A 26,278-nucleotide genomic window follows, 5' to 3' on the forward strand; every position below is an offset into this window, starting at 1 on the left:
AGAAGGTAGTTACACAACGAAATTACATGTAGAGGACTGTAGTACAAACTGACAGATGTCAGAAAGTTCAGACATTCTGACTCTCACTGTTTTAACAGCAACAAGAGAACAGCAACAGCAACAGCATTTGGAGTTCAGTTTTCTCTTTAATGCTTGCACCATTCTTGCTAAAGAACTGTGGTTAAAGAGAGTTAAATACATCAGACATGATTTTTTTTAAAATGTTAAAATATTTCCCCCTTTCATTCAAAAACATCAAAGATCCCAAGAAATGCACTATGAGATTAACATAAAAATAAGAATTTGAACAATTTTATTGGCTTATGTAGCCATTGAAGCATGATGATATTTTCCCTCATCTCAAAAGGAACAAAGAAAAGGTTATTATTCATTTTTCCTTTACATTTTTGTCTCAGTTACAGTTTTTCCAACTATTTTTAAGCCTTTATGAACATGCAATTTATATTAAAACAAATAAAATAAAGGTTTCTTCATGGAAAATTAAATATAATTAAATCTTTAAAAGCTGGGAAAATACTAGGTCTATAGTAAGGCAAACTTCATATCTTCTATCAAGTCCCTCCAGCCCATGATACTGTAATGCACAACTTGTTTGTACTTACAGAACACAACAGATTTCTCCTGCAAAATGTTTAACAAGAGTTAGGGATTCTTCACTTTAAGCAATATACTAGACAAAACAAAAATCACAGTTTATTGCAGACTGCAAAAAAGTTATGTGCTTTTCAAAAAGCAAAAAGCTGTATATTTTAGTTATGCAGGGCTATACGTTTCCACAAAGAGGAAGCTGAACATTTCCTGGATGATGGCATTTGTAAACTTCATTACAGCTTCAATTTTTCAGTTTTGAGTTGTGATGCTTAAATATACAAGGGAGAAATAAAAACTGATTTGTTTAAATTACCATTTAGTTATCAAAATGCATCTTCAACAGTACGCAAAATATGTCTGAAAGCGATACTAAGAAATTATTTTAAGTTACATCTTTTTTAAGCTGAAGGATGGCATTACTAGTTGTGCACTGCTGTACCAAAAGATTGTTATGTTCTGAAGTACATATTTCAACTTAAATTGTCAGAAGAACATTACAATAGTGATAATATAATTTAAGGCTTAGTAGGATCAAAATGATTTTATTATAGAAAGAAATATGTTTCTGTAACAGAATTAAATATACATTTATTTATAAGGTTCTTTTTGTTTGTACAGTATTTCCCCTGAAATGTAATCTTCCACTCAATTATAACTAAGTTTACTATTTTATAAATACAATTCTATGTACTTAAAATTACTTTTAGACAAAAAGAGACACTAAAAACTGTAGCCTTGGACACAAACATCCCTGGCAGGTTAATGACTACAGTACATGACCTTTTAAGGGTGGAATGTACCTAAAATGCTTACAAATGCTAGGAAAGTAAAATATTCTCAAAACTACTTTTTTGTTTGGCTAAATGACCTCTGACCACAGAAATATGTGGAAGGAAATATCTGATCAAACAGTATTTTTATTTTTTATTTCATGTTACTATGATTCTTTACTGGAATGCACTTTGACCAAAACCCTTGCCTACTCTTAATCTTTTTACAATTTTGAATCTTCTGCTTCTTCCTGGTTCTGGAAAATACACTATAAAAGTAATTTGTGTCAGAGGAAAAATAAAGCACATCATTGCTGTTCTTTCACATTATGATTTGGCAAAGCCAATCAAAGCACAGTGGGCCTAGCCCTGACCTCATTTCTTGGCTGGGACTCCCACTGGGAGTTCTGTAGAAAGATCAAGGGCAGAATATAGCCCATTCAAAGGATAAACATCTTGACATTCAGGTGTCAATTCACCCTTCACTGCACAGGCTCAACTCACATCACATTCAAGCGACCTGCAGGAGTTAAAGACTATTTGGATTGTGCAGTTTTAATAGAAGATCAATTAATAACTCTGTCAGCACAATCTGAAGTTAAGGCTCCTATTCACTTCCTAACTGGAAGCTGTCCTACAGTAGTAGACAGGTCTCAGAGTACTGAGATACACACCATCCTGCACCTGCTTCCCTATAAAAGTGTGGCAACTAACTTACTTTCTCCATTCTAAAAAAAACTGCTGACAGTATTTTTTAAAATTATGTGCTTCTTCAGAAGAGGAGAAAACTAAAGTAGAAATTGTACATTAAAATATGGGGTGAAATCCTGGCCCTATTGGAGTCAATAGCAGAGCTCCCATTCACTTCAACAGAGCCAGGATTTCACCAGATAACTTTTGTTGTTCTGTAGTGAGTCACTCCTATCTAGGCAACATCACCACATCTCAGAGTTAAATAGCTTAGCTGTTTTTAATTAAAATTTAAAAAGCAAAAGGCACAGGGGTCTAACCCAAACTACTCAGAAGTCTGCACATTTTCAGTTTTGAAAATGGTGCCGATCTTTTCAGCTAGCATGTATCTAAAAGAACAACAAAAGAATGCGTATACCATTAAAAAATTTACCAACTGCAACTCCCACTGTAGCTAATGAGAACTGGAAGCACTCATTAACTCTCTAGACCAGTGGTAGGAAACCTGCGGCCTAGGGGTAATCCACTGGCAGGCCACGAGACAGTTTGTTTACATTGACCGGCCGCAGTTCCTAGTGGCCTCAGTTCGCCGTTCCTGGACAATGGAAGCTGCGGGAAGCAGTGGCCAGCATATCCCTGCAGCCTGAGCCGTTTCCCACAGCTCCCATTGGCCGGGAACGGCAAACTGCGGCCACTGGGAGCTGCAGGCGACCGTTCCTGCAGACAGTCAATGTAAACAAACTGTCTCATGGCCCGCCAGCGGATTACCCTGATGGGCTGCGTGCAGCCCGCAGGCCGCAGGTTGCCCACCACTGCTCTAGACCATGCCCTAAAATGGCATGATACTAAGACCTTAAAAAAAGACAAGAAAAAAAAAAAAAAGATTCAAACTTAACAAAACCATTGTGAATATGATAAAATATCTGATAATACAAATGTGTTGCTGCAAATGGGGCTTAATGCACTCCAGTTATTGTTAACATGGCTAATTTGTTATTACAAAGTTCTAGCAGATAAAAAACCTGATTCTTCTCTGTATGCAGAATACAGAAACTTTGGTTGCAATAGATGCTTTTGGATGTCTATGGCCAACAATACACTTCTGAAGGGAATGGAGAAAAAGTGGTAATTTTCAGAAAAGAGAAAGAGGAGCCATAGGGATTTGACTTTCTGCTAAATGTATTCTGGGGCTCTGTAAACATTTTTTAATTAAAACCAATAATCTAAAAAGACAACAATTTGATATTTCTAGCTGAACACTGATAGTTGTAATTCCCTGTGACTGACGCCTACACAAACTGCCAACTGATTTCTCTCTAGCACATTAATATCAATAGTAAGTGACTTTAAACTAAACAAACTCAAATTCCCTGATTGCAAAGTGAAAGTGAATAAATACACAGAAGAAACAAAGGAGGATGGGAAAACTCCCAAATTGTGACAATAGATTCTCACTCACTCTTGGCCCCTGAACACATACATTGGCCCAGTTTTACCCCACTGGAGTTTCAAGCATATCAACAAAGACAAAATTTGTCCCATAGTCTTGTCATAGGTATTCTACTCCCTCTGGGATAAATGCACATTGGTTCTAACAGACTACGCTGAGAGCACAGATGTGTCAGTTATAATCAGTGTGCTCTGCAATGTACATTTTAAAGTTACAAAACCTACAGGGCCAAAACAAAATGTCATTAGCAAACTAGTAATGATTCATCATCACTGGTATTGATTTCTGAGAGGGGAGTAGAGGACTCTAGCATTGGCACTTCCACAGAATGGCAACAAGCCGCGTGAATACCCAAAGGTTCTTCCCGATAGGAATGAGGGCAACATCGCTGCTGTCCATCCACCTGAATACAAACATTCATAGGGCTGTCTGAGTAATTGGACTCCCACTTTTTTAAGGATAATCTACATGGCTCTTCACTCAGCGGATGACACCTGTTTAAATTACTGTTCTCTGCGACAGTCCTTCTGGATACCGATCCTCCACGGAGTGTTTCTGTAACACTTTCAGACAAAGGATCTCTGAAAGCTTTTCCTGAATCCACCCTCTTGGTTTGTTTAAGCTCAGAGCTGGAGGTCTCCTCAGCACCTGAAGATTTGTCACTGTGTCCAGTCTCAGGCTCTGCCTGTGCAGCCGTGCAATTATTAGATAAAACACTAGAAGGTGATGGCTCTGTGGCTTCAGTCTCTGGCTGCAAAATGCTACTTCCAGCTTCTTGTAGCCCTCTAACCTGGCCATAGGTCTCTGCCTCTGAATTAGGTCCTTCAGGGGAAGGGGAGGGATTCTGGATATTCCCTTCGGTGTGATCGATAATTCCATCACCCAGCGTTGTTTGGGAAGTGTGCGAAGGTGTTAAGAGAGGGATCTGCCCTCTCACTCGTGGCCTGTGGAACAGTCTGTTCCAGAGTCTGCCCAAGCGCCTCCGAGATGAATTCCGTCTCGATGAGTGGCGTCTCATCTGTCTCCTCATTGCTGTTCGGATGTTCTGCAGGACAGATGCCTATAAAACAGAATCAAGGAACTGTAATTTCTTGATGTTTCCACTGGAGTACACTATCAAATATCTAAGACTGTCCTGCCCACTAAATTCTCCATCTGACTCCTAAGAATGCTACTCAGATGGAAAGGTTACAGTTTAAGTTTAAACTCCTGCTTAAAAATCAAGCCAAAGACTGCTCCGTCTGCATCGAACTTCTTTCCTCCAGAAGTTTTTCTCACCACTTGCATTTAACAAGCCGCCCCCCAGCAATAATCAACTCAGCGTGGTTAGATGCGGGATTTGCCATATTGGACCACACTATTGGTCCACTGAATCCTGTCTCACAGGCAATGCCAGGAGGACTTGATAATAGTTGATGCCTCAAACCTCCCCTCTTCTTACATAATTACAAGTGCTGTGTCAGGTCATGAAGTTATCACACAGGGAGTGAAATGCATTTGACAGAGAGAGAGGAAGGCAGATATGGGCGAGTACAAAAATACAACAGGACTTTTTGTTAATAAGATTTGCATTTGTTAATAAAAATAACTCCAGAATTTTTCAGAAGACAAATGCCTACACTCCTTATTGTATTTTCTATACAAAGGAAATTCCTTTGTATTTTCAGCTTGAAATGCTGGTTTCCTTTCTGTTTTAGTTTGATATTTGTCTATTTATTGCTATTTTGATGTAAAACTTTTTTTATCCATTTAGCTTTCAACATACACGAGTCCCCATCTAACTAGAAAACTTAGCCAGATCACTAAAATATACAACAGCAATTCCTCAGTACAGAAGAAATCATGTTGTTACAAGAGCATTTCCATAAATTAAAGTGACTTCATTGTTACTCTTGCTTCAGATTCATTCAGTCTATCTAGTTTTTGATAGTTTGAATGTAGAATGAAACCATTTACTTGCGATGCATTGTAAACAGGGAAATCTTCAACTGGCGGGATAAGTCCTTGTGCAATGAGCTGCCCATAGGAAGGTGGAGCCTCACGTCGTACAAACTCTGCCTCAAGACGAGTCATCTGGGTTTCAAATGCTCTGAAACCAACAGAACCAGAGTAAAATGGGGAAGGAACCCACAAAAATTACATAAACAGACCTTTCTAAAAACACAGTCTTCTCTCCCAGTTCCCTCAGGGCTAGTGTCATCAGCCAGCAGGGCAGTACTACATTAAAATAGATGTTTTCATAACAACAGAAGTAAAGGTACCTCCACTGTAACTCACTGAAACTCTTCTCTTCACTAGGAGGCTGAGATATGCAAAAGAACTAACAGTATGGCATATTACTCTGTAAATATAGAGGAAGAGACAGTCAAATAGCCACTTGTCAAAATGTAGGCCATTAGCTTTTACTGCTAAATAAACAGCACAGTGGCCATTTTTTAAATCCCATCAGTTTCATTGGACCCTGGCTTAGTTTTACTGTGCGTTTCAAAATTCACTTGAATGGATATTTTATTCTTGCCCCTAAAGTGATTGAAAGAAAGGCTCACCTAGTAAAGTTAGGACATTATGAACATACAAGATTTTCACCTGTATTCCCTGGTCCTTAGTGAGTAGAGTTTAAATGCACAACCTAGTGCTATCACCAACAGCAAGCCACACACAAGACTCCCAATCAGAGCAGCTGTGATGACTTTTCTGGGCACTATAACCAGGCAATTATGTTCATCACTTCCATCCTGGCAGTCTTCTTGGCCGTCACAGCGCCAAGTCTCAAAGATACACAGATTTGTGCCACAGTGAAAGTTTCCTGGCTGGCATGTAAAGCAGTTCTTTTCATCTGAGCCATCTGGGCAGTTCTTTTGGTTATTACATCGGTCAAGTATTGAATAACACAGTCCACTGTTTCCTTCGCATGGGTATTCATTTTTCTGGCAAGCTGGACAGTTCTCTTCATCTTTGCCATTTGGACAGTGCCACCAACCATCACAATGCTGCTTATCTGTGAAACACTCCTCATCACTTCCACAAGGGTGTTCCCACGGAAGGCAGTAACCTTTCACCTGATAAGTTGCATTGAATCCATGGCCAGTACTCTTTGATCTGGCATGATATGAAATGGTGAGCTGACCCTTTGAGGACTCCACGCTCACCGAGTGCCTGTTGTTGTGATATGAAAGAGTTTGCATTAATTTATCACCTCTCTCTCCAATTCCATCATACACCTTTACATAGTCATTGTACCCTAACTGTAAATCAAGCTGCAAGAGGACATGCCGATTATCTTGTGTGTCCACATACCAAGTGCAGCGAAGGTCTGCCCGGCTGTGATCTGCACGGAATAAGTCTGGGGAAGCGAAAGACCCATAAAAATTACCCAGTCTTTTGCCACATGAAAGATCAGGGCAGTTATCTTCATCTGAACCATCACTACAGTCTTTAACTGAATTACATCTTAACTCGTTTATCAAGCACTTGGTGGAATGGGCTATGCTACATTGGAATGTTCCTGAGGGACAGATGCTGGACTGAGGCTCTGTTGGAGGGATGGTGCAGTTTCTCTCATCCGAGTTATCCCCACACTCATCCATGGAATTACACTTCCAAGTGTTGGGAATGCACTTGCCATTTACACAATGGAATTCATCAGACTGGCAAATAGTCTGGCCTATTTTTCCTGTGGGGGGAAAAAATAAATATTAAAACTTTTAGAAACAACTGATGCCATGTGTTAGTTCTAATATTTTACCCCAGTGTGCAGCCATTGACTCTTGGTCCAGCTCTTCGCCAGAAGAATTCCCTAATAAAGCCAAATGGTGAAAATATACAAGCTTCTAATGACTCATCGGCATTTACAGAAGACTTTGGTCAACAGAAGCCACTTTTGTCACAGGATTTGGGGTCAGGGTGGTTAAGTATTTCTGCGTAGTCCAACAAAATTAATTAAAACTGTACAGAGATTTTACCTCGGATGTAGGAAAGGCGAAATCCCTGAGCCTGTCCCGAACTCAATGCGTCTGAGTGGAAAAATATCCAGACGTGATCCCGTGCAGAGATAAAGGAGGGTGGTATGGAGGATCCACACACTCTGTACTCCTCCCTCTTGGAAGAGGGGCCAATCATCAGCCAGTCTACTGCACATTTCTGAGAGTCCTCCAAGTCAAAGTTCTTAAAACTGCCAGGAACAAAGAAAACACAAATGAAAGACAGGGGATAAAATCTGGATTTAGGGACACAGCCTTTCACATCCAAAATATCTGATAGCAATAAGTTAGACACTCATAGTGCAGTGACTGTGCAGGCAACCATGCTGTCATCATTTTTCCATTTAGAAAATGCACCCACACCAGAAACTCAAGGCCCATATACAAAAAAACCCACAATAATATACAAAGCTTATTGACAAATCAACTTACATGAACACCAGCCCAAAAGAATCCCCGACAGGGTAAAATGATGGATTTTTCATCACTTGAAGTTCTTAAATCAAGACTGGATGCCTTTCTAAAAGAAATACTCTATTCAACCACAAGTTACAGCCTACAGTTATGCAGGTCAGATTAGGTGATCACAATGATCCCTTCTGGCCTTAAAAACTCTGAATAAATAAAACCCTTCTTGGACAAAGAACAATAGGGAGCTGTGCAAAGAACCCCAACAGTATCTGGAAGGGGGAAACAACCAACTCTTTGCCCTGTGCACAGGCAAAGGGAATGCAGAACAGTTCCTCTAATCCATTCTTTCCAGCTTCACATAAGTGCTCCACAAAAATCACAACAGCCCTAGACAATACAACTTGGTCTCCTTGAGAGAGTGTGTGTGTTGCTGTCACAAAAAACACACCCAAGATACCAAAACCATGTTTTGTTTCTCTGTTGCATGCTGAAATGGGATTACCCAAGGCTAGCATGTTAAAATTAACATAATACCCCAACCACATAACACTGTGGACTGAGAACTCTCAGAAATGGAGAAAGCCTTACCAAAAAGATGGGCCACATTCTACACAGAAACTTTCATAGATATCAGAGGAAGCTCCATGAAAAGATAAATGGTAGAATACGACTGTCTGGAATTAATATCAGAAATCTAACTCCACAATATCAGAAAACTATAAGTAAGCCAAGACATTTTCTTTGGGGCAAGGAGAAAAGTGCAGCTGCCATGAAGACTAAAGAATTCACTCTAGCCAGGAATTTCAAACTGCAATCATCATCCTTTTTTTATGCATACACAATATCCAAAAAAGGTCTATGACAAAGATATATGATTAGCAAGAGAGAGGACATGGCATCAAGAGAATGGAAGGAGAGGGTGGGGGGTTTAAAAGCACAAAACTGAACTGAAAACTCAGAGAAGTCTAATAAAAAATGTGCAGTGTCCCAGAATGATCTAGGCGACAGAGGATAAATCAGCACAGAAATAGCTTAATTCACCTTTTTCAAATCCTTTCCTTCTGTGATGTTCTCTGTCACTCTCTAGTTTGCAAAGATACATCCCAAAAATACATCATTCTCCAATACCAGTGATACTATTACATCCTGGTAACCAATGGATTTAGTAAACCAGGTAGTGCCAGAGATTTTCATTGCCAGGATGGGAAGGCAGAATATTCACAAAAGGTAAATTAAAATGTTCCCCGGCCTTTATATCCTTCCAGAGCCTTCTTAGTGACAATGAAAGATGGACATGCAAACAAGAAAAAGCAAGAAAGAAATTGTTTAGAATGATGCAAACTACATACAAGTAGAAGTATTGGGATGAAACTAGCAAAGAGAAAATTATGGAGGAACAACAAGAATATCTGCTGGCCAATATCTGCGAAGCAATCCATCAAGTGTAATAGCAGATGCTCAGTCATAAATGGATTAAAAAAAAAAATCACTAGAAAAATATATTGAAGGGAACAATCCTGCATAACCTAAGAGAGATGGACCAGATCACTTATTAGGTCTTTCCATCTCTAATTTCTATGATTAATTATAATTCTCCAGTAATGTGCTTAATAAATCTTGATGATCCCCAAAATTTGTCCTTCTTGAGTCCTGCCTTACATTTTAATTCTAGTAATTTAAAATGAAGAAATGTCAGCCACACTATGTTTAAGGTATGCACAAAGAAAAAAAATCAGAAGAGTAAGAACTAGAGTTACCCTACACTGTCAGCTTACTCTGTTCTTGCCATAAGTCTATGTTCTGCAGATGATAGAGTGCTGCATTATGTCCAGGGCCTGTAATTAAGAGCACCTTATACTTGTAAGATGGTTTCCATGTGAGGATCTCAAGGTGCATTACTAATAACAAGTTTTTCAGTTAATTATCACAGTTCTGCGAGCTACGGAAGTATCTTTATCCCCATTTTCCAACAGAGAACATGAGATGCAGAGAGGTTAAGTGATCTTCCTCAATGCCACACAGTCTGTCAGAGGCAGTAACAAGACAGAACTTAGGCTTTCAACGCCATGCCCCATCCTTAGCCACAAGACCATCCCTCCCCTTAAATCATAGGATAAGTATACTGGTGCAGAGGCAGAATTGTATTTGTGAGCAACTATCCTTTCGAAGGGACCATGAAGATGCATGTCTCTTGGAAACAGCCGTTCCAGCATATGAAAAGGTCAGATGCAGAATGTATTAAGTCTTCCCTTCAGCAATTTGTATCTAAAACTGCAAATCCCAAATATCAGCATCTAGCAAATTAAAGACTTTGGAAAAAATATTGTGGAATAAACAGTTTAAAAAACTGCCATAGGACATGAAAATTTTGGGTTTAGTATATTATTAAATCATATAAACAAGAGATATAGTAACAAGGGTGTAACTCGTACCTGTGCTGGCAATAAAAAGAGGTAAAAGGAAAGTAATTTTGGGCCTTGAACAGTCTCCTGCAAACTGTAAAATATGTCATTCCTTAAAGGGGTATTGTTGAGAATGGGGCGTTTGCACTCCAAAAATAGTTTTTCTTTAAGCTTCCTGACAAGTTAAACTGTCTGCATGCTGCAATAGAAATAAGTTTGTGGCACCTAATTTAACTGTGGAATTATTTCAGACCAACAAAGCTGATGTGTGTGAACTAGGTATCGAGTTGTACTTTGCAACTAGATATTAGATATTATGTACAGATCATAATTGGTTTACCACTTAGATAACCGATCACAAAGGCAAGAATCTTTGCATGGGAAGTTTCTGCCACGTTAATTTGTCAGACCTCCACTATTTCCAATCCTTCACCACTGGTAATTTGATCTTGTGCTGCTGCCACAGTCTTTTTTTTTTTTTTTTTTATCCTGCCACCTATGGAACACAAGATTTACTATTCTAGAGATTTTATTCAACTGAACTCTCTCAAACTACAGTGCAAATTCTTCTATCAGCAGGGTCAGTCTGGCAGTTGAATGGGTAATGGTAACAAAAAGAAGAGGGGAGGAGAGGCTCACACCGCAAATGCATACACATAATACAGATTCATTTAATACATTCTTAGGAAACAGACAGGAAGGAAGCTGATGAATTTACAGCTCCTGAGAGGGTTTGCAGCCTTCAACTGAACCAATAAGTCACTTATTATTTTTTCTGGTTAATTAATAAAAAAGGTGAAAAGTTAACTTGCTTTGAAATAGAGAGTATTCTTTTAAAATGACTTGGGCCTCCAACTGTCCTCATTAACAGTGATACATCCCCAATGAAATCAAGAGAGACATGGGGGGATTGGCATGACAGCGTCAAATTTGGCCAAATTAATTTGAATCTTCTGGGAGAAATAAAAATGCTTTAATGAGAAATATTAACTTCAGTTAGATTTCCTTCTGAAATGTCTGTTTTTATTGCTGAACTATTAAAATCAATTCTATATAAACTACAAGGTTCTACCTATTAAAAATATCCCACTAGACACTGGGGACATTCAATTTTTGAGGACCAAAATAATTCTAATGTGACTTGATGGAAAGACAGCTGTAACTCTGCTTTCCTAGAATTCTGCAAGAAATAGGTAAAGCACATGTTTCTTTTCACCAGTATGATATCACTAAAGACTACTTCTGATACACAGCAGGGATCCAGGAAGCTTACTGTAAATTACAGAATTGAATGTATAATGTATACTGTCTGTAAAATTGCTCCAGAAAAGAAGAAATGGCCAATAATGACATTTTCCCAATGACTTTCTAACATCCACATGTCACTGAGAGTAACTGCATTAAACCAGCTTAACATCAATATTCATTGTCACTGCTGTAAGTTAAAAAAGATGTGCCATCTACAAAGCCAAGGCTCTGCTGAGCTCTTTTACTGCTTAGACTTAAAGCAGCAGTTTACCGCCAAACTTTAATATATAAATAATTTAATATATGGAGATATACCTACCTCATAGAACTGGAAGGGACCCTGAAAGGTCATTGAGTCCAGCCCCCTGCCTTCACCAGCAGGACCAAGCACTGACCTCACCCCAGAGCCCCAAGTGGCCCACCCCCAAGGATTGAACTCACAACCCTGGGCTCAGCTGGCCAATGCTCAAACCACTGAGCTATCCCTCCCTCCCCCCCCTTTTAGTTATACAATATTATGTATAAAGAATCTACATCCCTTTGGAAGTGATTTAGGTGTGAACAACTACACAATAAAAATATTAAATACCCAAACTCTTACAACTTGGAAAGAAAAACAAAGACTGAGTCCAGCACAAAAATGAACATGGGACAGTAACACACAAAAGGTCCAACCATTGTGATAAAGGATGTACAGAAGAGAGAAAAGGTTAAGTACCTAACTTGGCCCTGAAAATCCATTAAAAATCCAGAATAAATATTGTGGATAGATCAGCAAAGCACTGGCTCAATATAAAACAGACCAATTAAGCAAGAGAAGTCACTCCTGTTGCCAAACTCTCTCAGCAAGGGCAGATTGTGAACACAGCTGATGGCTTAATTGGCTCATTAAAAAAAATTCTGTTTAACTGTTTAGAGCAAGGACCTGGGACTCAGGAAGTTCGCCTCTTCCCAGCTCAACAATCGACTTGCTGTGTAACCCCAAGTAAGACACAAAGAGCCTGCCTGTCAAGGCTGAGGCTAGCACCTGCAATTCCAACTGAAGGCAATGGGAATGGTGGATGCTTAGCACCTCTGGAAAATCATGCCTTAACCCTCTCCTAGAATTTACCCCCCCTCTTACAAAGTGAGGATAACATTTACCTGCCTCACATGGATGACAGGAAGCACTCCCATTGCTTTTCATGGATTACTCATATTAGTAAGGGTTTGCAGGAGCAGGCCCTAGTTTTACAAACTGTGATGGCATGAATAGGAATTTCAAGAGAATCTTTGCTGAATTTTCACAGGGCAGATGACTTGTATTACACTAAAGCAAAACCAGATAAAAGATATGCACTCCAAAATGGTTAAGGAGAGTGTGACAGGTTCCCCGCCCCTTTCTGGGGTGCCACCTGCAACTGGAGTACCACTGAGCCTGCCTGATCCACAAGCCTGGGCTCCCTTTCACCCTGCAATGCTGTGACATGCTGCAGACAGTCTCACACTTTCACCAGCACACAAGTAGGGACACAGCCGGCTGCAGAAACATACAGACACTGAAATCAACTCTGCATAGGAAGGCTCAGCTAAGGAATTGCCCAATACTCAAGTGCACACCCCCTCTACAGGATAAACACAAAATTATACCGTCCTGTGCTGCACAGAGAACTGTACAGCGTAAGCTTATGACATTCATCCCCTTCCTCAATGTGGAGAGAGATATGCAACAGCTTTTTGCTCCCCAGTTATGAACTCCACACACTGGGTTTTAGAAAAACAAAACCAAGTTTATTAACTACAAAAGATGGATTTTAAGGGATAGCAAACAGATCGAAGCAGATTACCCAGCAAAAAAACAAAAATACAATCTAAGCTTAAGATACTAAAGAAACTGGTTACAAGTAGTAATTCCTCATCCTAACTGTTGTTTAGGCAGATTGCAGAGATTCTTGAAGACCAGCTGCTCTTGCCTGCAGCTTAAAAAGCAAATGTATTTTCTGACTGTTGAACCTGTCTCTGCTGAGTCTGAAAAATAAACTATGGAAGGGAAAAGAGAAAGCATGAAAAGGTAAGCAGCTGAGGAAAATCAATACAAACATATGAGAGGAAAATATTAAAACAAAGTGTTCAGAGGGAATGCCCTTGGGAGACAATGTCTTTCATCCACATGTAGAACAGGGCACTGTTTTATTGGAAGTTGCTGGTTTAGAATAAACTGGTCCAGATTGCAATGATTTTGTTTACCATAACTACTGGCAATTGTAATTTCATCCCTTAGAGATTCTTGGTGTATCCCAGGGATCGGCAACTTTCGGCAAGCGGCTCGCCAGGGTAAGCACCCTAGCGGGCCAGGCCAGTTTATTTATCTGCTGACGCGGCAGGTTCGGCCGATCGGGGCCCCCACTGGCCGCGGTTCACCGTCCCAGGCCAATGGGGGCGGCGGGAAGCGGCGCAGGTGAGGGATGGGCTGGCCACAGCTTCCCACCGCCCCCATTGGCCCGGGACAGCGAACCGCGGCCAGCGGGGGCCGCAATCAGCCGAACCTGCCGCGTCAGCAGGTAAATAAACTGGCCCAGCCCGCTATGGTGCTTATCCTGGCAAGCCGCGTGCCAAACGTTGTCGACCCCTGGTGTATCCCAACTATCCTATGTTGTAATGCTGCTCTCTTGCTGGCAGTGAGAACAGAAGATAAAAGGAAATACAGCTGGTTTAATACAACACACAGGATTATTTTTCTTTCTAAAATCCAAAAAATTATCGAATCAAGAAAAGTGACAACATCAGTTTGCCCCTTCCATACCTTTTTATGAGACTGTTAGGGAAGGAGCATGTCTGGTGGTTAAAGCAACAAAATCTGAACACCTGGATTCTATTCTCTACTTTGCTATGGCCATGCTATGTGACTCTGAGCAAGTCACTTACCTCGCCTATTTCTCAGTCTCCTCATATGTACAATGGGTATAATACTGTAAGCCTTCTAGCGGCGTTGTATGCATTAATAGTTGTAAAGTGCTTAGAGATCTTCAAATGAAATGTGCATAGGATGCAAAGTAATATTGGTATGAGTCACTCTAAGTCAGAAGAGCAGCTATTTAAACAAAACATCTTAACCCATCTGTCACCAGTGAACCAAACTGTTCCCTTGGACATACACACAAGGCTCCCATTGTCCTCAACGAAACTTGTGCATGTGAATCTTACGGCAGACGTTGGCCCTGTGTGTTTAAATCCCATCTGATTACTCTAGTGACAAAAACCAAACACTGCTAGCTCTTTACATAAAAGCAACACCTCAAAACCTGTAGCTGTGCACATATCTGACTTATGGAAACATATTACTACCATTTCCATAGTCATCCTTCCCCCGTTACTTCAAATTCTTTGTTACTGATTATGGGGGCCCCAAATCAGCCTGGAAGCTGCTAGGGGAGGGCTACCACAATACAAACAACAACAGTATTTTCATTAAATAATGCTTAGGTGGACTGCAACAGAGTTGTGAATGGTTACATCAGGGCTGAATTTGGCCAAGTATTTTTTTAATGAACACTTCCATATAAACCTACCTTAGACTCTTCTGCCATCTGTACACCTAAAGCAAAGTTCTATATTTCATTAGTGCATTTCCTCCTACTTTCCAACAGTCTCTGTTTACAAGCTCAGTTTCCTCGTCCAGTATATTTTAATGGAGTTTGAAAGTATGTACCTACTTGTGGATCTCAAATGCTGGCAGGTATTCATTCATTTGCTTGTTTATTATAATTAGTTCCTATTTCAAACAATGGAAGAAGGAACCCTCCTATTATTCCATCTGCGGCAGATTTCTTTTTAATTGTAGAGCATCTGCAGTTGAAGAGGTTTGCAGTCCTTTTAGGCAGCTGAGCTTACAACTCAGCAGATGGTGTCAAACACAGGAGTGTTAAAAACAAAAAAATGGCTTTTTAAAAAAAATAAACAGTTCTTGGTCTGAAGAGACTACTGTGATTAGCACAGAAAACTAAGTATTTTCACAGTATGTGAACATTAGAGTTCAAAGTATCCTTTTTGTGTGTGTGTGTGTGTGTGTGCGCGTGCTTGTGCTTCTTTTATTAAGAGTGCTTTCCCAGAAAGGTCTGAAATTATGTCATCAATGCTAACTCTAATGGTAATTGCTTATTTTCGGAAGTGCTACTTGCTTTGCTGAATGTTAATTTAATGGAGTAGTGATGACATGTTGAACCATCAGTTACATACTGTATGACTTTGTGACATAATTACAGAAAAGGCCCCTTTTCTTTGTTTTGTTGTGAAAATCTTAAACATCTCCGTGAGCCTAATTTTCAAATGGGCTTTAGAAAATGAAGCTATACAATTGGTGATCGTGCCTGCATTCATATCACTTATTGCATAATAATCACTTTTTGCACTAATGTGCATTTCTGTACGCAAATGGGAGGTGGGAAAGCATGGAAATAGGTTGCTGGCAAATTCTGTGGGACTATTTTAAAAGACTTGTTTGAAAAACTGGCCTTCTGTTTTTATACCCAGTGCTTAAAGTGTGTGTCTGTATTTATAACATGGGGGGTGGGGGGGACTTGGAGCACTTGCAAGGGGTTGCAGACCAGGCAAAAAATAAATATATAAATAAAAATAAAATGGAGCCGAGCAACTCACTTTAAACACTGACTTACCAAAGCTGTTGCTCCCAGATTATGATTGACCCCTCTGATTTCTTTCAGAGCACGTTAAGCACTATTTATGCTTTAGTTACTGCTTGGTAAAGGAGTTCATTTCCCACTATCATATACTAATACCATTTAAAAAACATTATTGCTAACCATGTGAATGCTAGCCTGGCCATCTGCAAGGGGTTATTAACCAGCCCTCTGAGTAAACACGAAAATTGTGGATACCATGTTCAGTTCTGCCCCATCTGTGGATTTTTCTCCTTATGTGACTACTGAGAATGGCCTTAGATCAGACATGAGCCAGAATAACAACCTGAAATCCAAACTCTCCCAACTATGAATGTCAGATGGGAAGTAGTTTTGTAGCCTAATTCCCAGATCTAAACCACCTCTCTACAGTAATCCAAAACTGGGAGCTGTCCAGTTTCGTTAAAATGGATCGTATCATAAGATTTCTGCCAACTCAAGCAGATCTCTCACAGGAAAAACTCAAGATTTTGCTGTCTTCAGACCCGAGTCCTAACATTCGTTCAACCTTAAACTCAAACCCTAGCCTAATCCAAGTCTCATGTCCCCATTCCCATTAAAATGTAAAGAGAGGGGCAAAATGATTGTTCAGCTGGTGTAACCAAACTAGTCTCCCTGTGCCTTAGCTCCCCACTTACCAAAAGAGAATCACAGTACTTCCCTACCTCACAGCAGTATTGTAAGGATAAGTGCATTAAAAAAAATGTGAGGGACTCAGATACTACAGTAGTGGGGCTATCTCACTACCTAAAATACCTAAATAGACTACGTGATATCTTTTAAATGAGAGGATCCTCCTGACTTGCAATTCTATTTCACCAAGCATCAACCACAAATTTCTTAGTACAAAAGCTCTACAGTTTTTACAGTTCTTTTAGACACAACTTCATATTAACATATTGCACAGGCTCTTATGCTTCATTCAGCAAAGCAATCTGTTATCTCAACAGAACACTACAAATCATACCTAATTGTTATCGTATCTCCATGATCTCCTTGGATGTACCAGCTGCAGTTTATGGCTGGAGGATAGTTTAGTGGCCAGGAAGGACTATAGATGACTCCACGTCTCTCTGTGTGCTGTTCCAGTTTTCCACTGCAAGCAGCTGTCAACCAAGAAAAAAAGCCCTTTTTTTAAAGGTTTAAGCTAATCAAAAATACACATTAGCTACAATAACTTTCCTCAATTTCTAATGATTACAGATAACTTAACAGTCAATAATTGTATCCTTTTATTGCTCTCTCTCCCCTACCCTGATCTTTATCACCTGGTTTTCTGCAGACACTTCACAAAAAAGGATCAACAGCCCTGCATGAATCTGCCAAAAAGATACGATCAATAATCCTGCATGGATCTGCCAAGAGGATACAATGATGCAGAAAACTGTCTTACTTACTTACCAGCTTCCCAGAGACTGGGTATGCCACTCAGCAATTGGAGGAGATCCATATTCAACATGTTCAATATCTAGAACCTTTCCTTTCAAAGGTAAGTTCCTGGAAAATTGTTTATTCTCCTAACCAAATCACAAGCCTCAAGAGTTTTAATTTTTAGACAGAGAGTTCTCAGATACAGGAAAGAAGTGAAAGAGACAAAATTAGATCCTGATTTCAAATACTCCCAAAATTTGGGGGTGTTCATAGCTGATGCTTTGGTTCAAGCACATCTCTGCTTTAAACCATCTGCTCAGACAGACCACTCATTTTCTGGGAATAATATCCGTGGAATTTTTTCTGTTCCTTGAATGGTTATGCAGGATAACGTACTACAACTGGCTGCCTGGCTTTCTTTCTTTAAACTTACTCAGTACAGATACTGATAGTGCAGGTCTGCAGTACAAACCTATGCTTTTGTACAGTCCAGGCCTGATTTTAATGTCACTTACTGTATTCTAATTTTATACAAGTGTGATTCCACTGAAGATTCTCCTAATTTATCCTGAGTAACGGAAACTGCCAGGGGCTGAACACCTTTGAAAATGTGACAGTTTTAGTTAGGTGCCCAAATGGAAGCCAAGCTCTTATGAAAATGTTTTAGTCATGCTTCAAGTATATGGTTTTATTTCACTCTGTTTGCACAACTGAGCTACACTGGTCCATTGCATATTCTAATTTTCATTCAATAGCACAATGTTTGGGTTCAAAACTCTGACATGGTGTGTTAATTTATCAAGGCATAGAGGTTTTTGTAAATTTCTTGAATATTTTATCCCTATATTGAAAAAAGCAACAGAAGGAGACATACATAAATGAGAAAATGGGTGAGAATACCTAACTTGGGGTTAGGTTTGGTTGTTTTCTAAAGTAGGGGAGTGGAAGGCTAATTTGATGGTTAACCCACTGCAGCAGGAATTAAGAGTCCTGGGCTCTATTCCTGAGTCTGCCTCAGACTTCCTGTATGCAGTAGTGTAGCTAGAGGGGTGCAGGGGAAGCAGCCACTTCCCCTCAGCACATGTTTCAAAAGCAGCGCCTGCCGGGCCGGTGCAGGGCTCCTGCAGGCAACAGGGGGCAGCATGGCCGGGGAAGCCATGGAGAGGGGGGCGGGCGTGGCCGGAGGAGCGAAGGGGCTGGCTCCTCAGCCATCGCGCCCCACGCTCAGCGCGGCCCCAACATCGCCGCGGCCGCCTCCTGCGGCAGCTCAGGGCTCAGCGGCCGAGCACTCCCCGCCCCTGGAAGCGGCAGCAGCAGCATCTCCCGGCAGCAGCTCACGGCCACCAGCCCCGCCACGCCGTAGGTCAGGCCCGGGCCGACAGAAGCAGGAAGCTGCCAGAGAGAGGGGGGGATCTGCCGCCCACCAGCTGCTGCCTGCCCCACTGCTCTGCTCCCCCCAGCCCCTGGGAGAAGCAAGCAGCGCCCGCCCGCCACCCCTTCCCCACGCCTGCAGCCTCCAGCCTGGCCTCAGGGCAGGGGGGCAGCCCGCACCGCCTGGAGCTTCCCATGAGCCTCTCTCCTTCCCCTCCCCCTCCGGCCACCCGGCGCGGTGTCATGGCTTCCTCCGAGTCCGAGGTTGCTCGGCAGCTGATGAGTCCCGCCCGGGGTCGCGTGAAACTTTCTTGCCTCTTCTCCCACCACATCCTAAAAACTTCCTTGGCCGGGCCGCGCCATGCCTGGCCCCCTCCCCCCTGATTGAGCCCCTCCGAGGGGGGGCACAGCATGGCCGCAGCGTGGCTGGAGGAGACAGGGGGGGCGCGGTGCGGCTGGAGGAGCCAGACAAGGGGGGGGGGCGGCATGTAACGGCCGGAGGAGGAGCCAAGGGGGGGCGCCTTTTTTATGTTTGCTCCCCCGGTACTTAGAACCTGGCTACACCACTGCCTGTATGACCTTGAGCAAGTCACTCCAGACTCAATCCTATCAGGGGTGTAGCACCCTTAATTCTCATGACTTCAAGAGGAGGTAAGAGTGACTGACAGCTCAAAGAACACCCTTTCATACCTGATTTTCAAATAATTAGGCACAGATGAAAGCTGAAAACACAAATGCATTTGCAACATGGCCAACCATACATTTAAATGGCCATTTTCACATACAAATACCTATTTGCATACAGTCACAGTTAGTGTGCATGCAAATTTGGCATGCAGTTAGAAGAAGATTTACGTCCTTAACTTTTAGAAAATCAAGTTCTCAATCACTCCACTTCGGTTTTCTCTTCTGTAAAAATATGTGATAATACTTACCTTCTCCAAAGGCTGCTATGAGATTTAAATGGCTACGGGCCCCTATTCAGCAATCTTTACCCCACAAAACTCCTGTGGAATCCTGAGTAAGGACTACTGATGTCAATGAGAAGTTTCTGGAGAGAGGTGCAGGAGTAGGAATGATAAATATAGCCCAGTGTTTTCAAAGCACTTTCAGATACTCATATAGAGGACATTATGGGAGTGCCAATTATTAAATTAGGGACCGCAAATATGTCTAATTTGCAAATATCCAATTCAATGGCAGAGGAAAGTGAAATGTTCCAAGAACAAATGGCCAAAGTTTTTCTGATGAGAAAATATAATCAGTATAGTATGAAAGGGAAACTATGTGAAATGTAATACCTAGGGCTGGTCTACACTGGGGGGGGGAGGGGAGAATCGATCCAAGATACGCAACTTCAGCTACGTGAATAGCGTAGCTGAAATCGAAGTATCTTGGATTGAATTACCTGGGGTCCACACAGTGTGGGATCAACGGCTGCGGCTCCCCCGTCGACTGCGCTACCGCCGCTCGCTCTGGTGGAGTTCCGGAGTCGACGGTGAGTGCGTTTGGGGATCGATATATCGCGACTTAACGAGACGCGATATAGCGATCCCGGATAAATCGATTGCTACCCGCCGATACAGCGGGTAGTGAAGACGTACCCTTAGTCTGAACATTCTCTCTTAGCTCTGAAAATATTTCTAAATCTATTCTCAAATCAAGAATAAGCATTTTATGATTTGCTCTTAGCAGAATATTTTACCTTTTGATGGGAGCCTAATTTCTCATAGCCTAGAAGTTTACAAGGAGAAAAAGGATGCCCCAAATCTTGGATTTCCTTGTGCATATGTACATTCAAAACATACATCAACATGCTGTAAATCACGGGCTAACAGGTTATTGCTGGAAATCCACCACCACAAAAAAGTTACTTTTAAATTAATACACTACAGTTTAATACGCAGTAAGCACTATGTATTGTACTTTAAGTGTAGGCCACATGAATATAAAAACCATTAGGCAGATAGCTTACCTGAGGCATAGGATATAAAAACTTTACAGTCAACTTGTAAACAGCAAACACACCAAGACATCTAGCTTACATTAATAGTTTTCAATTATACATTTTTGCAACATAAAAATTCCATAATGAATTTTATAACAAGAAAATGTTGGCTGCTCACATTTCTAAAAATAAAGCGGTCCCAAAGTGCCCTCCCAGTGAGACTGCTCTTAGGCAGAAATTGAGAAGTGGATGCAACTGTAATGAAAATAAGATCCACAGGATTTTCCCACCATAGCTCTCAAGTTCTCTCATTACACATACTGCTACAGACTGTACTCAGAATTTTAAATGTGTTCCTCCTCCACAATCATCATTGTATAAATGCATCATGGGCAGAACTAAAACCATATGGGGTGAGCCTGCAAAGATCAGATCTCCTAACTGCTGCAACTAAAACTTTATAAATATTAGGTCCTTTTGAAAAAGGCTTTTCAGCACACTGAGCAGGGAACCAAAACCACTGGTTATATATTATTGTCCTAAGGCTTCCACCAACAGCAATACAAATATTCCTATCATCCTTACACTAATTATTATAATTATCCTTACACTAATTATTACACAGTGGGTTTTGTATTAACACCTGTTGTTGACACTGTATGCATTACGACTACGGAACAATAGGATACAGAGATCCTGGCCATGCAAAATTATTTCAATCCTGATTTTGAAAGAGTCACACAGACACACTGGTGACTCTGAGTGACTGATGTCACAATGCTCACCCATTAATCAGTATTTTTAAGATCAAGTAAAAAGTGCATTTTCAAGAATATTCAGTTTTCATAATTTTAAGATGGAGCAGTATCTAGAGTGATCATACTAGAGTCACCCTGCGCAACAGATGCTTCAAACAGTTAAAACTTTTTCGAAAGTACATGCAGTGGATTTGATGCAGCCTGAGATTTTAGTTTTTCAGGTGTGCTTTTCTAGTTAACTCTGCATCACTGCTCTAAGCAACACCCTAAAAGAACTATATACAATGCTAACTAAATAACTCATTTGAAAATATACGTGGGCAGAAATGGATATAAAAGAAACAAAGCTTTGCCAATTCAGGCAATTTATCTGATAACATCCACTGGTGCTAGTTATCTTATAATGGCTTCCTTCCTCTAACAGAGCAAGAACATGCCGTCTGGGCTTTGCTGCTCTTATTGAAATTCCTAATCTAAATGGGCAACAGTTTAATATCAAAGTTATCCTTTTGTTGTTTCCTATTAAAATAAAAAATATTTGTGTGTCACAGACAGTTAGAGAACCACTAACACATTAAGGCAAACTGAAAAAGTACTATTATGTTTACCCAACTCTCATTTGACTGGCATGTGCTTTTGATGCACCTCATTTCCCATCAGTGCTCATTACCGTGTCTCCTTCCTAGTCAGTTGCCTCCTCCTCTTTCTTCCCTAGCCACTATGCATTGGCTCTGCTGCGAAATAGTAGGGAGCTATTTATACATGGTGAGCTGTTCATGGTCTGCTTTCCAAGCTGCTGTTCTTTCACCTTTTATAAAGAGTGTTTTAGCTAAAATAAATGATAAATATATATTTTAAAATCTCAGTACCTTTTTACTAAAAGCCTCTGTTTGTTGGTAACAAAACAGAAAACAAGTCATCTCAGTCACATCAAATGTTTGTAAGTTTGCGTTCAGTTCAAAACTAAGTTCACGGCGCTTTCTCAGTTAGAGTGATAACCTAAAAGGGCGCCACTGGGGAGTTAAGGGCAGAGAGTGGAAGCAGGCAGAGCGAAAGGGAGAGTGATATCAATGAAAAGAGAAAAGGAGCTCCACAGCACAGTAATAGAATAAGCCACCTCACCTCATATGCCACTTGTTCAGTTACATAATTATAACACCATGATTTGGAAAGGATTGTGATGTCAATACATTTAGACCCAATCACGCAGTCCATACAAAGACAAAACATCCACTGATGATAACAGATGTTTAAGTATTACATGAATGGACTAATTCAGGAACAGATTGATGGAGACACGGTGATTGTTAATGAGTCTATTTGCAGGGCTTGTTACAAAGATAATTGAAGTCAAAACATAGCATCTAAAGTCTGGATACAGTATTATGGTTTTTAAAGTTTACTTTAGTGTGACAGTGTTACTATTTCTTAAGGGAAAATAAGTAAAAGCATTTTCAAATTATGAAAACATCTAAGTGAAAAGGGAAAGCTCTAAGGAGAAAGAAAGAAATTTTGGACAACTCTGCAGGTCTTATAAGTAATATTACTGGTAGCTGTTTCAAACTACTGTTCAATAGCTGTTTTTCTTCAAGCTTTTAGGTAAATTCTGAAGAGTCAGAACAGAGTTTATTAAAAGCCAAGTACAGCCTACATTTCCTGCCTTTAAATTAGCCAACCAGAACAGTACATCACAAGAGAATGGTAAGCCATAGATAACAGTACATTATTTTCAGAAACGCTGTATTTAAAAACAAAATCAATATTTAGGACAATACTTAATCTTTTATGTTTTTATATCTTTTTAAAATACTGTATACAAATTCTTTACGCAAGTCTTGCCATGAGAGATCTGGGCTCAGAGAGCTTCTCTCAAACAGAAATGCATCTTAATAACGCCCTCTGTATGGAATATTGAATCAAATCCCTAGTGGATTCTTATTACTGATCAAATGGAATGTAAACAGACACAAGGTCTGCTGGCCAGATGAACTGCGTCACAGAGTGCTTTCCTTGGTACCAAATGTCCAAGAGGAAGATTCCAGGCATAGTACCATGTGCCTATCAATTTCTCCCTTGTGTTTGTGATAGCCATTATACATAGAGGAATCAATCCACCCACGTTCTCAGAAATAAGACACAAACCCTGGGTCAGCAAAAGCAACTGAACCAGAAGAGAGATTCAACAAAATGGGAAGGCAGGAGTGTTTGCAAAACTGACTTACATTGAGGGTTCAGCCATGGAAGGGCAGTTTTAACATAAAACTGGCAGAGAATGAATCCTCAAATGCTCTGTGAACCTGGCCGTGCCCCTCCCTTGTTATGACCCTTCCTCACCATAAGCATAAATTTTAGAGCTGCACTGGCCTTCTCTCCCCTCCCTACAAAACCCAGGCACAGAAGAAGTTGCATGTGACTTACTCCACTACAATGCCCCTCTAGATTCACTTTCCACCATTCCTGTTGCACTGCCAGAAGACAGAGTAACCCAAGGCAGAACCAAGCCCAGAAACTTTAAGAGCTACAGTATCTCAACATTCTTCCTAAAACAAAACCCATCTACCTCTGCCAACTTCTAACCAGAAACACCATTTTTAAAATGGCAATGCCAAGACCTCTTGAATTAAACTAAATCAACAAGAAGCAGTACAATTCTGAACAGAGTAATCTGTGACCTCACATACAATACAGAGGAATGAATACAGGGCAAAAGCTAAAGAATCATTCAGACAGAATATTAACTAGAGTTCAATTTTGTTCCAAAAATATTTAAAAATAGTTTTGCAAACCACCCACATTTCCGCTGGTGTGTAAACTAATCCACAAGATCAACTACCGTCTCCCATTGCAACTGCACTCCCAAGCCCCAGTTCTGTTTTGAAAGCAACAGATTGTGCAATAACTAGCTGACCACGTTATCTTATGGTTACTTCATCCTCCCTCCTTCTCTTTTCCTCCTCCTGTTTGTCACACTCACTTATTAGGTCTTATTTAAATTTTGATTATAAGGTCTTTGAGCTGGGACTATGCGTATCTATGTGTTTGAATAGTGTCTCCCACAATGGGGCCCTGACCCTTATTAGGACTCAGAGTTACTCATAATAATACAGGAATACTTGTGGCACCTTAGAGACTAACAAATTTATTAGAGCATAAGCTTTCCTGGACTACAGCCCATTTCTTCGGATGCATATCAGACTAACACGGCTGCTACTCTGAAACCTGTCATAATAATACATATAAGTAATAATATTGCTATTGACTAGAAAATTATACTAATAATGAGAACTTCTTATTTGCATCTCAAGCATAAAACAACAAAGCTGAAAATACCTAACTGGACTCTGTGGCTCGTGACTAAACTTCTGAACACAAGTGGCCTCATAATTTTTCTCAGGCCCAGTAATATCTAAATACTTAGCACTTACATCACCTGTTAAATCTCCAATGAGCTGAATAAGTCTGAAAGTCATGGGGGAGAGAGAGTTTATAACTGTGACAAGCTAACAAATTTATTAGAGCATAAGCTTTCGTGGGCTACAGCCCACTTCTTCGGATGCTCTAATAAATTTGTTAGTCTCTAAAGTGCCACAAGTACTCCTGTTCTTTTTGTGGATACAGACTAACACGGCTGCTACTCTGAAACCTGTGACAAGCTAGTCCCTATCCCTCAGGAGAACGGGACCGAGGTTCATATAGAAGCCTGGGCAGCTTGAGCTCTGAGGCTGCTAGCTCCTTCAGGATAAGACTGTCTTTCTATGGAGTGCTGTTATGACCCTGCCCAGCTGTGCTGCATCTTCACAGTTGCAGTTTCCATTTTGGTTCCACACAGTGACCAAGAGGCTCTCTACCCTCAAAGCACCTCATGATCAGAATGCGGGGAAAATGTTTCACCCACATAAACTCCTATTCTCTTTGGTCTTAGTTAGGTTGCTCCAGTCATATTCACTTCCCATTAAGCCTCCCTGTTCTCAAAGAGATTCAGGCAATTGCTCAGGAGGCCAGGAGAAAGTATCATAAATCTGGAGTCTTCCATGGAAATTAAGAGACATGGATCTAGTTCGAGAAGTCTGAAGGCACAAGTGAAACATTCAAGTATACAGATGCCCAGATTCCTGACCAAACAGGCAAGGAATACAGGATTTAACTTATCAACTAGCTGTGATGCTGGTCAGACACATATCCATCTTGCACAAAATGGCAGGAATGAAGGGGCAGAATTAAGATTGCTTAGGGGTCCCCCACTTAGCATTTCTATATCTTCCTGTATTGGAGTAAGGACAGAGAGTGTATGTAAACACTAGGCTGTCAAGTGATTAAAAAAATTAATTGCGCTTAATCACATGATTAATCGCAATGTTAAACAATAATAGAATAACATTTATATAATTATTTTTGGATGTTTTCTACATTTTCAAATATATTGATTTCAATTACGACACAGAATACAAAGTGTACAGTGCTCACTTTATATTTATTTTTATTATAAATATTTGCACTGTAAAAATCAAAGAAATAGTATTTTTCAGGTTTCAGGTTTTGTAATAACCTAACCACTCCCAGTGTTTATTCAGGCCTAATTTGATGGTGTCCA

General features: G+C 40.5%; 1 protein-coding gene across 1 annotated transcript in view; it reads right to left on the bottom strand.

Annotated features, from left to right (window-relative positions):
* Positions 1-290: 290 nt before the first annotated feature.
* Positions 291-26,278, bottom strand: part of LRP3 (LDL receptor related protein 3) — a 35,905-nt gene continuing 9,917 nt past the window's right edge. The window contains exons 3-7 of the mRNA XM_034788400.1: positions 17,207-17,345; positions 7,485-7,693; positions 6,109-7,195; positions 5,479-5,611; positions 291-4,582 (exon numbers count right to left, since the gene is read on the bottom strand). Of these exons, the coding sequence (XP_034644291.1) occupies positions 3,767-4,582; positions 5,479-5,611; positions 6,109-7,195; positions 7,485-7,693; positions 17,207-17,345 (2,384 nt within the window). The 3' untranslated portion in view covers positions 291-3,766. The remainder of the gene's footprint in view (positions 4,583-5,478; positions 5,612-6,108; positions 7,196-7,484; positions 7,694-17,206; positions 17,346-26,278) is intronic.

Source organism: Trachemys scripta, chromosome 13 (assembly GCF_013100865.1).
Source record: "Trachemys scripta elegans isolate TJP31775 chromosome 13, CAS_Tse_1.0, whole genome shotgun sequence".
NCBI lineage: Eukaryota > Metazoa > Chordata > Testudines > Emydidae > Trachemys > Trachemys scripta.